The sequence below is a fragment of the Polypterus senegalus genome, chromosome 1 (assembly GCF_016835505.1).
Source record: "Polypterus senegalus isolate Bchr_013 chromosome 1, ASM1683550v1, whole genome shotgun sequence".
In the NCBI taxonomy this organism is placed as follows: domain Eukaryota; kingdom Metazoa; phylum Chordata; class Cladistia; order Polypteriformes; family Polypteridae; genus Polypterus; species Polypterus senegalus.
The window spans coordinates 158162797-158180674 of record NC_053154.1 but is presented as its reverse complement, the minus strand read 5'-3'; the positions used below and the strand labels follow the sequence as shown (position 1 = coordinate 158180674).

General features: G+C 31.9%; 1 protein-coding gene across 1 annotated transcript in view; it reads left to right on the top strand.

Annotated features, from left to right (window-relative positions):
• The window catches only part of LOC120533992 (ski-like protein), a 41865-nt gene that overhangs the window by 10605 nt on the left and 13382 nt on the right, over positions 1–17878 (top strand). Inside the window, exons 3-5 of the mRNA XM_039761191.1 lie at positions 14437–14529; positions 15333–15403; positions 17151–17395. Coding sequence (XP_039617125.1) covers positions 14437–14529; positions 15333–15403; positions 17151–17395 — 409 coding nt within the window. The remainder of the gene's footprint in view (positions 1–14436; positions 14530–15332; positions 15404–17150; positions 17396–17878) is intronic.

Below are 17878 nucleotides of genomic sequence, written 5' to 3'. Positions count from 1 at the left end.
ATTTGCTGATAATGAAACTTGCATTTTACTATATTGCTTGTTACTGCCTTCATTCATCCAAGACAAATTTTAATTACATTATAGAATTTCCTTTTCTGAGAACATTATCTATATATTTAGTGGACCATAACAGATTTACACTTCTCTTCTCCCCTTTTTTCTTTCATTTTACTTCTAAACATTTTATTAACACAAATACTTAATGATACACATTCACTATTGTAAATTGAACCAAGTTATCTGGAGAGCTAATGACTTCTTTGTTATCTGCATTATGTTATTAACTTTGACTAGTTAAACTGCAAAACAATTAAAACTTAAATGCAATTGCTTTAAGTAAAATATGCAGTTAAGCATGTTGAGTTATAAAAAATGAGTTAACTGAAATTAAAGCTAAAAAATATGTTGCTTTAGCAGCAAATAAATGGGTTCTGATGAAAAAATTCACTGGGGTGAAAAACCTGCAGCCACTGTGGTCCTCCAGTAAGAGATGATCCCTGCTCTACAAAGTAAGAAAGATATTTCTTGGGTGAATAAAAGCACAAACAAACAATATAGTGAAAATTCCAAGTCTCATTATTAGCTAGATCTGTCTTTTAATTAGGAAACTGGTGGAATGAAAACCTGCAGCCACTGCATCCCATCAGGATCATAAGTGACTATCCTCTTTAAGTGTAATACTGGATGGAGCACCAATTCTTAATGAGCAAGATGGTAACCATCACTACTAGCTTTACATCTTATTTTGCTTATACTGCCAATGGTTCTTAAGTTCTTTCATTAGGGCCATTTTCATGTTTTTGTTTCAACCAGTTTATCGATCAGTAAGTCGTTTAACCATTAAAGAATAACTTTGTTTTATTAGCTTTTTATTCTCTTTTTCTGCAATCAGAAAAACACTTTAGTATGAGATTTAAATTTGTGAAAAATTAGGAAATATTCACATATGATTCACATAGGAGACACATGGGCAAGTGATGCTGAACTCTGCAAAGAAGCAGATGTATCAGTGTTATACCTTCTAGCATGCTCAGTAATAAATAACAGTTAAATAATCTGAACACGTTGAAAAGGTGTAATGATAAAACATTAAATTATCCCTATGTAAAATACAAAAATGATTGCTACTATTTAATTAAAACTTGGCAAAGTTTTGAAATTTCTGGATTGACAACAGAACACACAAACTGAGCAATAACTGTGTGCTTAATTAAGGTAGAAATCCAGTTAAAAGCTGGATGGGATGAAAATCTTCAGCAGTAGCGGGCCCTAAAAGTTGTATCTGAAAACATTTGGTTTGTAGAAATCCTAACTGCAATACAAATTAGGATACCAATTAAATTATATCCTTGTGTGCTTAGAGTGCCTGATGATTGTGTGTTCTATGCAAGGTACAGTAATTGTCTAAAGTAAAAGACTGGGTTAATGTATTTACTACAGTCTTCGCCAATATGGAAAACTGCATCCAACATTTGGCTAACAAATACAATGGACAGCCACAAGCTGCTGGTATGTATACTGATGTTTCATATACATCTTCAATTTAAGTTCAGTAGAGACATGCACTAAACTGGCCCTACAGTGTGTGTGACGTGAACTAGTGTTTATGTATGTTTACCCTGCGATGGATTACCACCTTCTTCAGGGATTGTTCCTCTTCTTTACCACCAATGTTTATGGTATCTTTTGTATGATCCAATCAATGGAAACCATGCCTTTAGTCATTCTGCGCCCAAACTTTGGAACATAAGACTCACTGGTATTTTAGCTATTCCCCCTTGTTGTTAAAATCAAGACTCAAGGATTTTTCATTTGCTTAAGCTTTTAAACTTTAGTTTTCTTAATTAACTGCTTATGAAATTTATATTTTTTGTTTGTTATGTAGATTGTTTTTTTTTTTTTTGTTTTTTTATTTTTGGGTAATTTACATGTAATAATGATTTGCTTCAACCAATTAACCTGCATGTCTTTGGACTGTGAGAGATCAGGATAGGTGAATTGATAATGTTAAATAGACCCTGGTTTATGTGTGTTCACTATATGCTGGACTGGTACCCTGTCCAGATATTGTTTCTGCCTTGCACTCTATGATTGCTTAGGTAGGCTCCAGCTGCCCCATGAACCTGTCCTGGATAAACGATTTAAGAACATGGATGGATGGATGATTCAACATTACACTAATAGAAAGATAATGTGAGAGCTAATGGTATTTTTCTCAGCATAGCAATACTATTTCTATATGACACAAATCAACTTGGAAATGTACACTTGCAGGATCACTTGAAAAATAGCATACAAAAGAAGTAATGTGTCTTTATATAAATATCTATCCAGGGCTTATGTAATTATTACTGAATGAGAGATGGCTTTTGACAAATGGGTCATACTTTAGCATGAAATATAACTTTTCATTGATGGTTAAGTGCTGTTATACCAACTATAGAAAACTTACAAAAAAAACAAAACAAAGTAATGGTATTAGAGATGCATGTACAGCTGTTTACTCCTTAAATTATATACTGTACACAGATAAAACATCTATCAGTCAAGAAACAGTTGATAGTAAGAATATATCATTTATATTATTAATTTCATGCAGGTATATGTCTGAGTCAAATAAACTTAGTGTTAATTTAGATAACATGAAACCTGATATTCAAAAGCTGCATCCAGCCCATGATACACTTACAATGCCAGACTCTTACTTTGTTAGAAATGCTTTGGGGGACTGACACTTTTTTTCTTTGATAAAGTCCTTGTTTGTTCTGGCATTGTGTTTTAGGTCATTGTGTTACTGAATGTCAATGAATCTGGAGGCATTTTTAATCACAGGCTGAAAAAAGTTCTGTACACTTTTGAAGTCATTATGTTGCTAATAATTAGCTATTTAATCAGTACTAATGAGCAAGCCAGTCCTAGAGGCGACCATGTACTCCAAGCAATGACCATAACCTCCACTACTTTTCGCAAATTAAGTGGTATGCTTTAGATCGCCAGCATTGAATTTCTTTCAACATACCTCTACTTTGCCATTTCTTTAGTATATATTTATCTTTATCTCAGCTTTCCATAGGATGCAGTTCCTGATTCTTGTGAATTTTTAAAAATGTCAAGATTTTATTATATTTACCTGCAATGTTTGTTTAACAGTTTTGAAGCAAGGGCATGACAAAAACAAAAAATGTTGAAGCCAAAAGAAAGTACAATACGGTGCTTTTCCAGAAGACTGCTATATTTACATGTCACAGGGTTAAGCTGTGTACAAGCTAAAAATTGCACACACATTGTGACAATAATACTAACTACAATTCTTACACAGATGTGACACTAGATAATCTTTTAGAACACTGAGGTAGATTAAAAAGGCAGTCTATTTGGGATATTTATTTTTTTCTTACTACAAGAAATTACCATTTGATAGTATTATAGTTCTGTCTGGTAGTTTCCTTGGGAGGACACAAGCCCCAATCCCTGATGGTTAGCATTTGCAAAAGTTATGTAACATATAGCCTTATATTTGGCACCAATACAGTATGGCACTGTTTTATTTACGCATTCAAGAGTTCGTAGGTTGAATAATGGAGCAAATGCTTAGGCAGGGGTTATTGCAACAAAGTTTGTGCAGTTGTGAGTTCTGTCGAAGTCGGGCTTGTGTAGCCAGTACCTGTCACCAGTACAGGGAATTTTCCTATATTAAAATGATGACTGGGTACATTTACTGTATATATAGCTACAAGTTAAAATTCATGTGACTTTCAATAATAATTGCAGAGTCCCCAATAAACACATGAATGTACACCTGTTGCTATCTTAGCCGTTAACAGCAGTCTTTATAATTTAAGCATTATTGTATTCCTACCAAAAAACAATAACATCTTAGATCACTATTCTTCTATTAATAAGTCATAACACTAGATTCAAATAACCATATTTTGGTAATAAAAGTTAAAACAATTGCCTGTAAAAACAGTTTGCTGCTGTACAGATGTAGCTGACAAATAGATTCTTCCTTTGGTCTTTGAGAATGCAGAGTCCATGACATCCTACAGTAAATTACATTCAGTATGAATAGCATCTGGTCATATACAAATCAAAAACCTTTGGATAACAACATTCCCACCAAATTTGAAAAAAAAAATAAAAAATTATTTTCATTTTGATGTTGAAAATTTCAGGAAGCTGTCAGGACAGGTAGAAGGAAGAAGAGGAAAAAAAAGTTGGAAACCTACAAACTAATTTATGTCCTACATTGCAGGGCCACAAGTTATGGTCAACTATGGCAAAAATATGAGGTAAACTAATAACTACCGATTCTTCAATCACAGACAAACTAAATAAAAGGTACACCCTTTTAGAAGCTTATAACACAGATCATCTTTTGCAATGACTTGCTGAAAATAATTTTAATAGGTTTTTGAAATAACAAAAAACATTTAAAGGTGCTAGCCTAGACGGTTTTACATCTTCTATCCTCACACCATTGCAGACAGTTAGCTCTTCCATTCATGTGCATTTTTGTCTTTCACTGTCCTTGTGTTTTATGCCTGGCCTAAGATAATATGCCAAAATGGCAACTTCTTAGTCATCATTTAATATTTTTGCTATGAAGTACAGTGCTTCAGATTTCTGGATTCTCTACACTCAAGATCCTGCTTAGTTGACCTATTATCAGATCAGTTGATTTACTGCTATCCCTCTGGCCCTATATAATGTCTTTGAATACTTTGACCTATACACGTGTGTCAGGTTGTTTAATTATTAGCTGCTGTTCTCTCTTAAATAAATATTTTCCCTTCAAGCAAGTCTTAAAATGTAGATATACTGTATGGGTCTGCGTAGCTCCTTCCAGAATTTAATGCTATGCGGAAAATAAAAATCCTCACCTCATTCACACAGCCAAATATAGTTAATGTAACATAATCACATTTGTTATTGACACTACAATAAATGAGCTGTTAAAAACCAAGGATAAACAGTTCTGAACCCTAAGTTGCTTCAGATCCCTTTGACAGGAATCACATCGTCTCCCTGAAAACATCTCACCAAGATTGTATTTTAAAGCTTATAAAAGCCTTTAAGACTATGACACACTAGATTGCTTTTTCAGTGATTTTCATTTGTAGCCTTCATTTACATAATCTTAGCACTCCCATGAAGCTGATCACCCAATCTGACATAGCTAACGACTGAGCCCAACTAGCCTACGATTCACTGTCTCTAGTTGTAGGGGCAGGCTTGGGTGTGCATGAGAGCCGACAGCCAATTAACACTCATCTGGAAGTACAGTTCATAGAATGTAGCATCGAGTGATAAGGAACACAGGTGTTTTGAACCTCGCAAACAGAAGAAAGGCTTGTCTTTCTGATCTCTCACATTTGATGTACTAACACAAAATGGAAAAAAGAAAAAATGGCCAAAATTGCAACAGTACTGCTGTACCCGTTACCCCCTTTACACAGTGCCAGGTCCATAAGGCAGAATCCAATAATAGTCCATGACTAGAAGTTAGTTATTGTGACATTGATTTTAGTTTCTGAGGGACCCAAGGAAATTCCAAATGTGCTAGAATTCTTCTTACTGCACCGTAAAAAAATATTTTCACTTGTGGTATCACATTGCAGTATGGTAACTGAAAATTTTTGCAGAGGGATGTAATTTGATGTTCCCCTTGGGATTAATAAAGTATCTATCTATCTATCTATCTATCTATCTATCTATCTATCTATCTATCTATCTATCTATCTATCTATCTCAATCAATTTATCATTTAGTATTAATATAACTGAATCCAGGCATAATTGTCTTTTCTACATTACTGGATTCAATAACCAAAAATCAAACAGCTGTCAGTATTATAAACTGGCACCAAAGGTACATGGGCAATCAAACTTGCATCACTACATTAAAAAAGCAGTTTTCTTTTTACCCACAAATAGTACAGTTCTGATCAGTTAAAGCATTGCGAATAATTGACTGATATCCCTTATCCAATTCAAATAATTTTTTTCTTCTATAATGCTCTTCACTGAATGCAGTCTTAGATCACTTACACAGATTTCCAAACATAATACAGTTAACTGTAAAGTAGAAAATCTTTAACATTTGAATGCAAAGTAAGGTAAACAAACAGTACATATGTTAATGTCATTGGCTAAACATAAATCAATTAAGGGTAACAAAATATTCCTGCATCAATTGTGCAAATTGTTTTTAAGAGGATGTGGCCTGTGCATTTTTTTTGTTTTTTGATATGTATAAAAAGTACATAATTTAAGAATGTTTGAGGAAGTCTAAGCAAACAATGACAGATGAATGAAGAGGTGTCCAGGAGTGGAAGATGAAGCATACTGAGCAGTTTTAAAGGTCAGAAATGAAAAAAAAAATAGTTTTTAAGATGTAAAGAGCCATTCCAAAGTATTATGCAGGTTTATAGTTGTGAATCAAATATACTAAAATTTAAAAATATTGTAATATAAAATCATTGCAACTGGTGAAACTGTATAAATTGTTGAGTATTTCTTCAAAACAAATCTCCTAAATTTAAAAAAAATAATAGATTTATGAAGTTAAGATTTTATTATTGGTACATTTTTGGAAAAGACTGGCTTGGAAATTGGGACGTACAACACAGAAACCATGTGTTTATTTTAGAAAATGGAGAGATATCATCTCCTTGATGGTGAAGAGATGTTTTAGGAAATCACCTGTTCAGTCTTAAGAAACTATGACCACAATTCACAAAGAGCTTGTAGGTTTTATCATAGCATTGGGATACTTCCAGAATATTTTGTTATGGGTACAAGTAGCAGTTGTAGTATTTTTACGTATGGCCTAAAAAGAAGTACAGAACTTTTTAGCATTTTTTGTTTTTTTGCATTTGTTATAAACATACACAAATCCTGCAATGGTGTCCTGAAGTATATAATTACTTCAAAGATAGACAAGTTACGTGATTTACATTTGTAGTGTTTTGGTGTGGAAGGAAAGTACCTCCAGCATTTCCTATAGGTGAGTGATGTGCCATTTTGAAAATGGAAATGGAAAAATATCTTATTTTTCTCAAATATTCTATCTAAACTATTAAGTATAATATAACATTTGTTGGTTGCTGGTCACAAGATAAGTAAACATTATGGCTTCACATGTATGGGCTACAGTGAACAGTGCAGCCAGTATTTAGAGAATGGTGTTGATAGGTCAATACTACCTATAGTATTAGGACAAAATCACCTTTATTTAAACTTCATTTCCAAAAGACTGGAATATTTGCTTTAACATAAATGACTTAATGTTGCTCATAATTAACTATTAGCTTGGTAATTAACATTCTTACTTTTGTAGAACATATTTATATGTGTACACTTATGTGCTATTGGAGTGGTGAATTGCATGGTGTCAACTGTATTTGTCTTTCTAATTGCATTTTGTAGGATTGCAGGGCTTACAAGTAAGTTCACATTGGCTACTGTTTATGTTGCGTACATCCTTGAAAGAACATTTCATTTTCTTTGTCACCATTCCTACATTTGAAAAAGCTAAATTTCATTCTTACTTTATACTTATTATTTTATAGTGAGGTGGACTGAATCCCTGTCATTCGGTCTTTGCTATAGGTATATATATATATATATATATATATATATATATATATATATATATATATACACACACACACAAGTATGTGCTACATCATGGCTAGGTTAGGTTAGGGCCATTCATTGATTGAACTTAAAATGTATGGGTATATCAAATTTAAGTTCTTGGAGTTGAATTGGAACTGTCCCCAGCCTTAAGGAAACACAATTTGTATTGAATTGGTAAGTCAGGAAACAGAGTTTAACAGTCAATTACATGAAATTCTACTTCAAAGAGATTGTCTTAACTTAATTGACATTAAAAATCAAACATTATGAATAAAGTAAAATACATTTATTTGTAATATACACTTTTTATTACACAGAATCAATTCCATTCACATTTGTTTATAAGAAAAGGATTTGTGTGTGTGTGTATGTATATATATTTATTTGAAAATTGATTAAAAGAACATTAGTTAGATTTATAAACAGTCATGCTGAATTGAGCCAAGGTTTATGAGTTTAGATAATTTTTTATTGTTAAAGGAAAGACAGCTTTGCCCATGTTGAACATGTGAGACTGGTGATTTAGTTTGTCTTGTAGATTGACTTCTATAGAATTGATTGGTATTTACTTTACTTGTGCCCTGAAATCTGAAAATGATGGTTCAGTGCAATAAAATAGTATGAAATATATGAATAAAAGACCATGCATTTATTGTCACAAAAATACTCATTGTATTTTAAGGGTTGAGAGATCAGGTACTGTAGTTTACATTTAGCATGTGCTTAATAAATTATATTTAGTTCATTTTTTACCAGTGGAAATAGTACAGTCAAATATATACTCTTGGCATAGATTTCTACCTGTGTCACGTTACACTGTTTACTTCTACTTCCACAGCTGTCGACTTCAAATTCTTTATTTTTATTTACTTTATTTTAATTATTCATTATACATCAAATGCCACAAGAAAAGTACCCTTAATACTGTATTTCATGATATTCAGTATTAGAAATATGCATCATTATCACTACAGATAATTTCAGATATGTTGTAAGAAAAGATGAACAACTTGGAATTGCACAGAATTAAATTAATCCCAATTTCCTAAATTTCAAATTGAATTCCAGTTTTGGTTTCTGTAGGTTTTTAAAATTTCAACTCCAAACTCAGTTCCTCCATTAAATTGGAATCGATGAATTGACCCCAAACCTGATGGATGAATGTGAATGTTGATGGCACTGATCCTGGATTAGCAAAAGCCTTAGAAGTGTTAGAGGAAGAACATCTGAAGTGCTGCTTTGAAAAAAAAAATTATATAATAGCTTTCCATGAAAATTTTTAAGATTTAAGATTTTATTTTTGTTTGCTTGAAATGCAATTAAGTTTTTAATACCCCACTGTTGTGAATGTCACTGTTTTTTTCTTTAACTCAAAATTGTTCTGATTTTAGTTTCACTTTCACATTAATTTTTAATCTGGTTTTGAAATTTATCTTACTTTTGTCCTGTTGATCTACCATCCTATTTTCAATGGGCGCTGCTATTTGTAGTCCTGTTGTCCATTGCTAGGGTCATACTCCCTGAAAGTCACAGCACATGATGTCATTAGAGCAATGTTGTTTAAGCCTTTTTCCAAGTTTATGCACTGCATCTCAAAAGCCTTTGCAAATTAATCTTAATAGAATATTAAATACTATATTTTTTGGTTGGGTCTTTTGACTTCCTATTGCTTCATATTGCTTCTTTTATTGGATTTTGACTTTCTAGTTTTGACCTCTACTTTTTTTGCATTAATTGGCAAGTTCTTTTACTTGTTTTTAACTGAAATGGCCGATATCTCACAAAAAAGTGTTAAAATAATGTGTTCTATTCATAGCTTACATTCTTTCATTGTTAGAGAATCTTATTATAATATTCTGTCATGAGTGCTGTCTTGAAATCGTTAGAAAGTGCTTACAATTATATCAGTATTTGGTACTTTGTAATAAAGCCTTTATATTAGATAGTGGGGAAGGTTAGAAATCATGCATATTTCTATTAAATTTTCTTATTTGCATGTAAATGAAGAAATGTTTTTGTGACATTTTTTTTTCTCAAAAGATGCAAAAATATTATCAATACAGCATATAGCCTTTTACATAAGTCTTTAAAGGTTAGTGAATATTTTTTAACTATTGTGAATACTTTGGATTTTAGGAGAATTGTTAAGATACTAATATAGTCAACATTTCTGCCTTCATATTATTTGCACTCATAAACAGATTCTCGGGGAGTGCTGAGCCACTGAGTTTTTACTGAAATTTGTAGATAATTGTACACAGAGTAAAGCATACAATGAGTAAGAAGTGCCGAATCTGCTTTACATGGCTAGCCATGCAAGAGTAGGTTCAGTGCTATACTCACTTCTGCAGTCTCAAGTGTGGACATTCACTACATTCAAATAAAATTGAAATTTGGCAACAGCCATGCGTTCCTTCCATTTAAATCTGTGAAGAGGCAGTGTTTTCAACATTGTCCTTTTATGTTCCTTATGAATATTATTATAATCACGTCTAATTTTTAAGAAAGTATTTATTTCTATATACCAAAATTATATAGGATATTATTTCAATAATATATATTTTCCAGAAGAATGTTTATATTTATTTTGAATAAACATTTAAACTGTTAATTCTATGTCCTAGTTATATAAACTAATGTGAAATAGCAAATTATAGCAATTAATAGCAATATTTTTAGAATTTGCATTAAGAGGGATTAACAGAATAGTTTCTTGGTCAAATTCATGTTAAACCTGGAGTCCTTGCAAAACTCATCCATCTTATTTAACACAAAATTAAAGAGTGATCCTGGGTCTTTTGTGTAAAGCAACATATCAGTGTCAAGGGACACATTTTTTCAAGTCTGCCATTTGGAGTTCTGTCAATTGCAGAAGGTTAATGGCGAGTAGCTCAATTACAATTGGAGAAAGAATTTAGGGTAAATGACATCCTTGATGAGTGTCATGTTCTAGTGAAAATTAATCAGGTTCTATGTTGTTTATTCAAACAGAGTGTGATGGGTTAAAACAAAATATTTTAATCCATGTACTGTAGATATATTATGCCCAAACTAATATAAAGTGGTAAATAGTATTCTGCTTACTGTATTTTGAAACTTACAGATCTCTTACCCCAAGTTATCTTACGCCTCAGCAAGGTATTTAATGTTTCCATCACCTCATACAATTCACATAGTCATGCAATATCAAGAAATTTAAAATACATGTTTTTTTTTTTTTCTTTTGTTCTACTAATAGGAATTTTCTTCCTTTTATAGGAACCAATTTTGGTGTAAATCTATTATTCATTTTGGTGCATGTTTTTCATGATCTGATATGTGAGGATTCACATTATAATGATTCATTGTCAGTTTGAACTTTAAGCAATTTTTTGATATACCAGTGCTATCTTCAAAAATAATTTATGTAAAAAGAAACTAAAATTTTGCCTGACTAGTAGCCTCATTTTTAAACACCAGCAGAAAATAAAAAAGGAGCTTTGGCCTAATTCTAGAGTGTTCTTTTAAAGTGTTAGCAAAAGCAAAGAAATCTGATGTGTAATATGGTCATCCTACTATGGGCATGTGTGCAAGGCTGAAGGTCTAAGTCCTTTTAAGTCTTTATTAATGTTTTTAATTAAACTGAATTTTTGGTCATCTTCAACAAAAGTTAGAAAAGAATTGTTGATATATATTTATTTTAACTTAGTTCTCCCATATGTTGTTGATGAAGACCCCACTAGCTAATAACGACTGGTTTAACCCTGTCCTGAGAATTCTAAAATTAATTTTGAAATAATTTTTTAGGTTTTGAAATCATTGTATAATTGTAATTCTTAAGTATGCAAGACAATAAAAGACAATTGATCATATTTAAGCTGACAGTAAAGGATTTCTCTAGAAGAAATATGCTCTTATTCAGAATGATCTTCTGAGGAACAATGCAAGTAAAGATTTTGTTCTCATTTGTAATATGAGAATACAATTAAACTTGAACCCATAGAGTTTGTAGGACTTCTTTAATGTATGTAGCACAAATAGGATGATGAGTATACATCAGTAATGTATGGCACCTTATCTGAATTTAGAGGTAGTTTTTGTTCTCGTCTTTACGTTATAATACTTTGAATCTCTTTTCTTATGCTAATAGATGGCACAGGGTTCAGAGGCATTGAAAAATTAAATTAATGATAAGGTAAACTTTGACTTTGATATCCTGAAGTGAAATTATGTCTGTGTGTGTATATTTTTATACTTGGGTTAGAGTAAAGTAATTAAATTTACATACATGGTCCAAATCAAAATCTGTGTAATGTATTGAATAAATAACTCCATTGAACTCTATGGAAGGGTTTTCCATGCCCAAAGGTAGAAAGATGTCAAGGAGCTGAGTTGATACTGTGGCATATATTAAGTGTGAATTCCACATTCATATTGGGACAAGTGGATTACCTTACTTTGTAGTGACTTAACAGCATTCTGAATCTTGGAGATATTTAAAGGCTTTTCCATGTAATCTATGAATGATACCTGGAGTTGTGTTATTTTTTATATTATAGACCAAAACATTAGTTGGATATTAATTTTCATTATGTTCCAATGAAAGGAGATTTTTTTAAATTGTACTTGTTTTGTTCATTAAATGTAGTTCCAGTTGTTCGTTTGTTTTCTGCAATAGTTTTTTTAAACTTACTTCTTGTGAGTTTGCTGGGCTAGCATCCTATTAGTGTTGTCCTTGAGAATAATGATATTTAAGTAATAGGTGCTTGCTTCTTTTATGGCCAGTAGATTGAATCCTGGATGCAATGCTATACTTTTCTGTAGAATTCAGAGACTGATGATCTTCCATATTTATCATAATTAGAAAGGGTATCGTTTATTTGTTCTATTGTTCTTCTAGTCTTATGCTGGACATTTGTCTGCACGTTTAAAAGTTTTAAAATATGAATCAACAGAAGTAATATTTTGAATGGAAATTGCAAAGTGATCAGATTACTCCTATTTTTTTTTTCCTCAGTTTATACCCACTGTGCTGTTGATGTTTATACCCACAGTCCTGTTGATTTGTATTAATTGTATTAGTTGTGTTATTTGTGGCCATATTCATAATTTGAAAGGGTCTTCAATGCCTATTTATCCCTAAAATGACTCCTAAAATACAAAAACCTAGATCATTCAGTACATTTTGTTAGTTTGAAAGTGAATGGTCTCACTCGTAGGAGTGAAAAAAAGTGCTTTCACACCTTTTCTCACTTAAAAAGTTAGGATCAGTATCACATGATGATAATCTGGGCTGGTCTGATATATATATATATATATATATATATATATATATATATATATATATATATATATATATATATTTTTTAATCAATTGTAAGATGACCAGAGGAGTGGAACTTTTCATTCAAAAAGCAATTCCATTCATAGTCCCTGATATAATATGAGTAATATTGAATAAAGGTGGAATCTTAATTCAGTGAGCATACAAAAAATATACTGTGAAAATAAACAGAGAGTTAAAAAAATATATATTCTTTTTACAAGCTGATTGTTAATTATGGAGTACTGATGGATAAAAAGCTACCAACCATTGCTTGCCATCCCAGATTGTGTTTGAAAGTTGTCCAAAGCTGGTTTTATTTGTCCTTGTGATATAACTATGTTTTTGAACACTGAAATATTCAATTCACATTCAAATTGGTTGATTGTGCTTATTAAATATTGATTAGGAGTAAAAAAACAATAATCAATATATAGCCTAGATTGAATATTTATGTTCAGTGACTTGGTCACATTATTTCAGTTTTACAAGAACACACTCAATCTTTTTTTCTTCTTTAAAAGTAGTGACATGGTGGCATAATGGCTATGCTGCCGCTTCACAACTCCATAATCCTGGTTTTGGGTCCCAGTTTGGGCATGGCTTGTGTGATTATGTTACATGTTTATGAATGGGTTTTAATTCCACATTCCAAAGATATGTATATTACATAAAAAGAGCTCACAATTTCATGTGGGAATGAAAGTGCTCTGGTGATTTTTAGCACATGCCACTCGGTACTGGATACACAAGGTAAAAGTGAAAGGTGCATTTCTACAAGCTTTCTTTGGGGATTTTTTTTTTTTAAACTTTTCCAGAGCACTGTTTTGAGGAAAAGGTAGATGCATGCTTGATGTTTGTCTCGAAGCTTTATAGTGCTCAAACTAAACCTTAAAAGAGCTTTTTGGAGGCCTAGGGTCTAATATAGACAATGTCATTATGGTTGATCATATTAATTACAGTTACTTCCCTGTCAGTAAATTGTTTATCTTCTCCTCCTGAAATACATTTTTAGGTGTGTTTAATTTGTATACTTGTAGCGGTTTATATGTTTTCTTTAATTTATTATAATGCTTTTATTTATTTGTTAATTCTCATATTCTATTTAAAGCTTTACAGCTTCAAATTATGTACCATTTCAGCAGTAGCTAAAATGTGTTATGTAGCTTTTAGACACATTAGCAGTTTCTTGGGACTAGTAGAGATCTAGTATAAGTAATATGTGGTCTTCATTGACCTCTAAGTTTGAAGAAACACAAGGTAGGGGTCTTTCCCAGTTTGCTTCCTGTTTAAAGAATTATAGATTTTTTTTTTTAAAGTAGGTAAAGAGTAGGGGTTTTGCTTTAGTACACACGATTATTGTGAAGGTACAGCTCATTGCATTGTGTGGTTTGTTACTTTAAATTTAAATTCTACTTTAATAACTTTTTTTAAGCTCTATCATAATTTTAATGGGTGTTTTAAGCTTTTTTTTTATGTGTTTCGTTGTAGGAGGACAGTTTTGAAAATTTTCATCTGAAACGGTCACGATATGAGGCATTTCTTCCGCAGGAAAAGCTTCCTGAGAGCGAACCTATGAAAAAGGCATGTTTTCTTTGCATAGGATCATTTTTTTGAATAAGTGGTGGTATTAATCGTACAGAGCCAAAGATATAGAAGTTAAATAATACATTTTGGGCTCTGCTTGTTGTTTATATGATTAGGTTATGTATCTTTCCAAAACTAATTTTAATATATTTTATTTATCTTCTTACTGTCCTAGTTCATTGGTTTGAAATTAACTTTATTTGTTGCCTTTTTTTTTCTGAAACTCTTTTAAGCCTCACGGTTTGTAGCTTTACAAAATTTGTTTTTATTATTTTGTTCATTTTACTTTACATCATCAATGCTCCAGTATATTTTTAATATGCTTAATAGCTGCCAGAATTTAAATAGTGGAAATGTGGGTACTTAACTCTGGTCTACTGATGTCCATCCCAGAAAATTAAAATGACTGTGGAAATTAATTTTCTTAAAATGTTTATTCTGGTTAACTCTGAATACATTTAGGTTTTGAGAAGAGTTGGCATTTTACCCCACCTTGCTATAATGTAGACATAAATAAGAAAACACAACTGAATATGGCAAACTTATATAGAAGTTAACATGCACTGCTTGTGATGTTTATACATGATTTCAGTTTCTTTGTCAGAAAGTCAATCAATTTTAGGGTACTACTGTTCTATCTAGGAGTATCACATGGATGACAGTACTCCTTGCTGAGGACTCTAGATAACCATAGAGTAAAACCTGACAACTAAAAAATGAATATGTGAATTTGCATGTCTACTTTAAATATAATGGTGTGTGCTATGTTATAATATATAATATTTTTGTTTCTTCAACAGAAATTATGCCTGGAGCAATGCTTTCTTGATGTCAAGCAGGACCCAGCTTCGGTTTCTCTTGGTAATTCAAGGTACATATATATAGACTATAAACAAAATACAAATATATTTTTGTGTATTTTTCTGTTTATCTCTACCTGTACAATTGGGTAAGCTGCGCAAAATTGGAAAAGACCATAAATATTTAAGAGCCTGGGGAACTTTTAGTAATCACATGTGCACTTTATTAGGGAATAGCCCCCTAGAAGGCATTTTTAGGACTTGGGACAGGTATGCAAAATTGCTCCCCACAATCATTTAGTCAGTGAAATTTTGGTTTGTTTTCCCCCTGAGGAAATTATTTGATGGCCACATTTACACTTCATTCTGCCTTGTGTCACACAGTATTTTAATTTAATATTCAGATTTGTTACTTCCTGCTGTGATGTTATGCTGTGTGAAAGTTAACATGATTTCTAGTTTGAACCAGTCATAATGCACAACTGTTGCATGATTGTTTAAGTAGTTTTGAGTAATTCAGGCTCCTCTTATGTTGATGGACTTGCCTGAGTTGCCTGGAAAGCTTGCATATTGTAAACTTTTTTAGTTAGCCAATAAAAGGTGTCATTTTACTTGACTTCTTACCAAAAGCGTTTACTTAACTCATACCTAGAGCACTAGATCTGATAAAGTTATTCAGTGAAACAGTATGTGTAATTATGCATGTTGGCTCTGCCATCATGATTACTTAATTAAAATAATCTGTTTACAAAAAGTTAACAAAAAAGATGCTGTAGGAGAATATCATTTACAATATGTGTACTGCATGACTTTTCCCAAAACATATCCAAGATGCAAAATTGTTGAAAAATACTTGAATTGTATCCCAAAAGTGAGTGCAGAATTTAGAAAAATTCTGCTGGAGAGTTTTATAGCTTTGATTGCTACATTTGAAAATTTTGAACTTTAAAAGCCTGAAGCATGAATTAATTATAACTTAAAATACATCTTTTTGAAAATGGTAAAAATGTTCTAGGGATAGCAAAACATGATTTTCCACTGTAAATGAGAAGAAAGTGTTTACTAATATAAACAAAACTCCTTTAGCGGCTTACAATGTCAATTAATAGGGCACCGGGAGAAATGTTAAACATATAGTATGTGCAGTCTCAAGATGTTAATCAATACTAAGGGACACTCTGGGCTTTGAAATGCTTGTATTTAAAAAGTCTTAAGGCTTTAGTGTTACATTTCTTGTGTTAACTCACTGACTGCCATTGTGGGCCGCTGAGAAAATGTTTTTCTTTTTTCATAATTTATAAATAATACTTCACATATTAATTTAAGTTTCTGTAACAAATACGTTTATGCAATGATTGAAAAAAAAACTATGCCTTTAAATATTCTAAACATATTGAATGACTTTTATAATAGATTAATTTATTTAGTGGATGGGATGTGTTTATTACATATCTAACTCTCAGTCTTGTATCACACTGCCAAATGCTGATTTTGGCATTGTGTTGTATTATTTGGTTAATTCTTTCTAATGGTTTTATTGTCTAGTTTTGCTCACTTTTGAGTAGCACTGTGGTTAGCACTGTTGCCTTACAAGTCCAGGGATCAGGGTTCTTTGCAGCAATCTATGGAAGAATAGCACACATTATAAGCTTTAAGAACTACTGTAATCTAAAAAAAAAGTGTTGTTTTCATTTGACTTTTTTAGTGTTTAAACTTCCTATTTTCCTTATTGTTAGTTCAACCACATAGTGCTGTCATAATGTTACCTGTTATATGTGACTTTTATGTAATTTCTGTTGTTCCATTTGTTTTTTACAGCTGTTATCTTTACATGTGTGATAAAATTGTGGCCCCGAATGTCTCACTTACTTCATTATTGCCATCCAGTCAAGAGTCAACTAAGCTGCATGGGGACAACATTGAGGAGACTAAAGGACGTCCACTAGAAAATCTAGTAAAACATCATTCTAGTGATACACAAAAGGAAACTTCTTTCTTCTCAGAGTGCTTAGAGAATCAAGCAGACAATGGTGAATCTGTGACAGAGTTAGCTGGCCGGCCTGGTAAGTAATTTAATTCCTGTATTTTTCTTTCAAAAACTTCATTATAATTATTTCAAAGCAAATATGTACAGATTTCATAACTTAAAATTCATTTTCATCACAAACCAGGTTGTGGTAAATGTAGGTTTAGGTTATTAAATATCACATTATTGCACATACTGTAATTCTCACATCACATTCATCATAGCTTCTTCTTTCAAAATATATTTTGATTTTTATGACATGTTACTTTAAGAACCAAAAGTTTAGGGCCAATTGAAAGTTTCTAATTGCATAGCTCCTTGCACTCTGCTGTTTCATGAGTATTCTAGTAGGCTAGCATCATTGTTTGGCTCATCCACATGTTCTGGTGACCTTTTTCATTAGTTAAAAGCTAATTCATCTATTGGTTGATGTTACCTTGTAGGCAGAGGTCATGTACCACATGTTTTTTGACCAATTAATAATCAACTGATTTGCAGTTTAAAGGTTATGCGTGTAGAG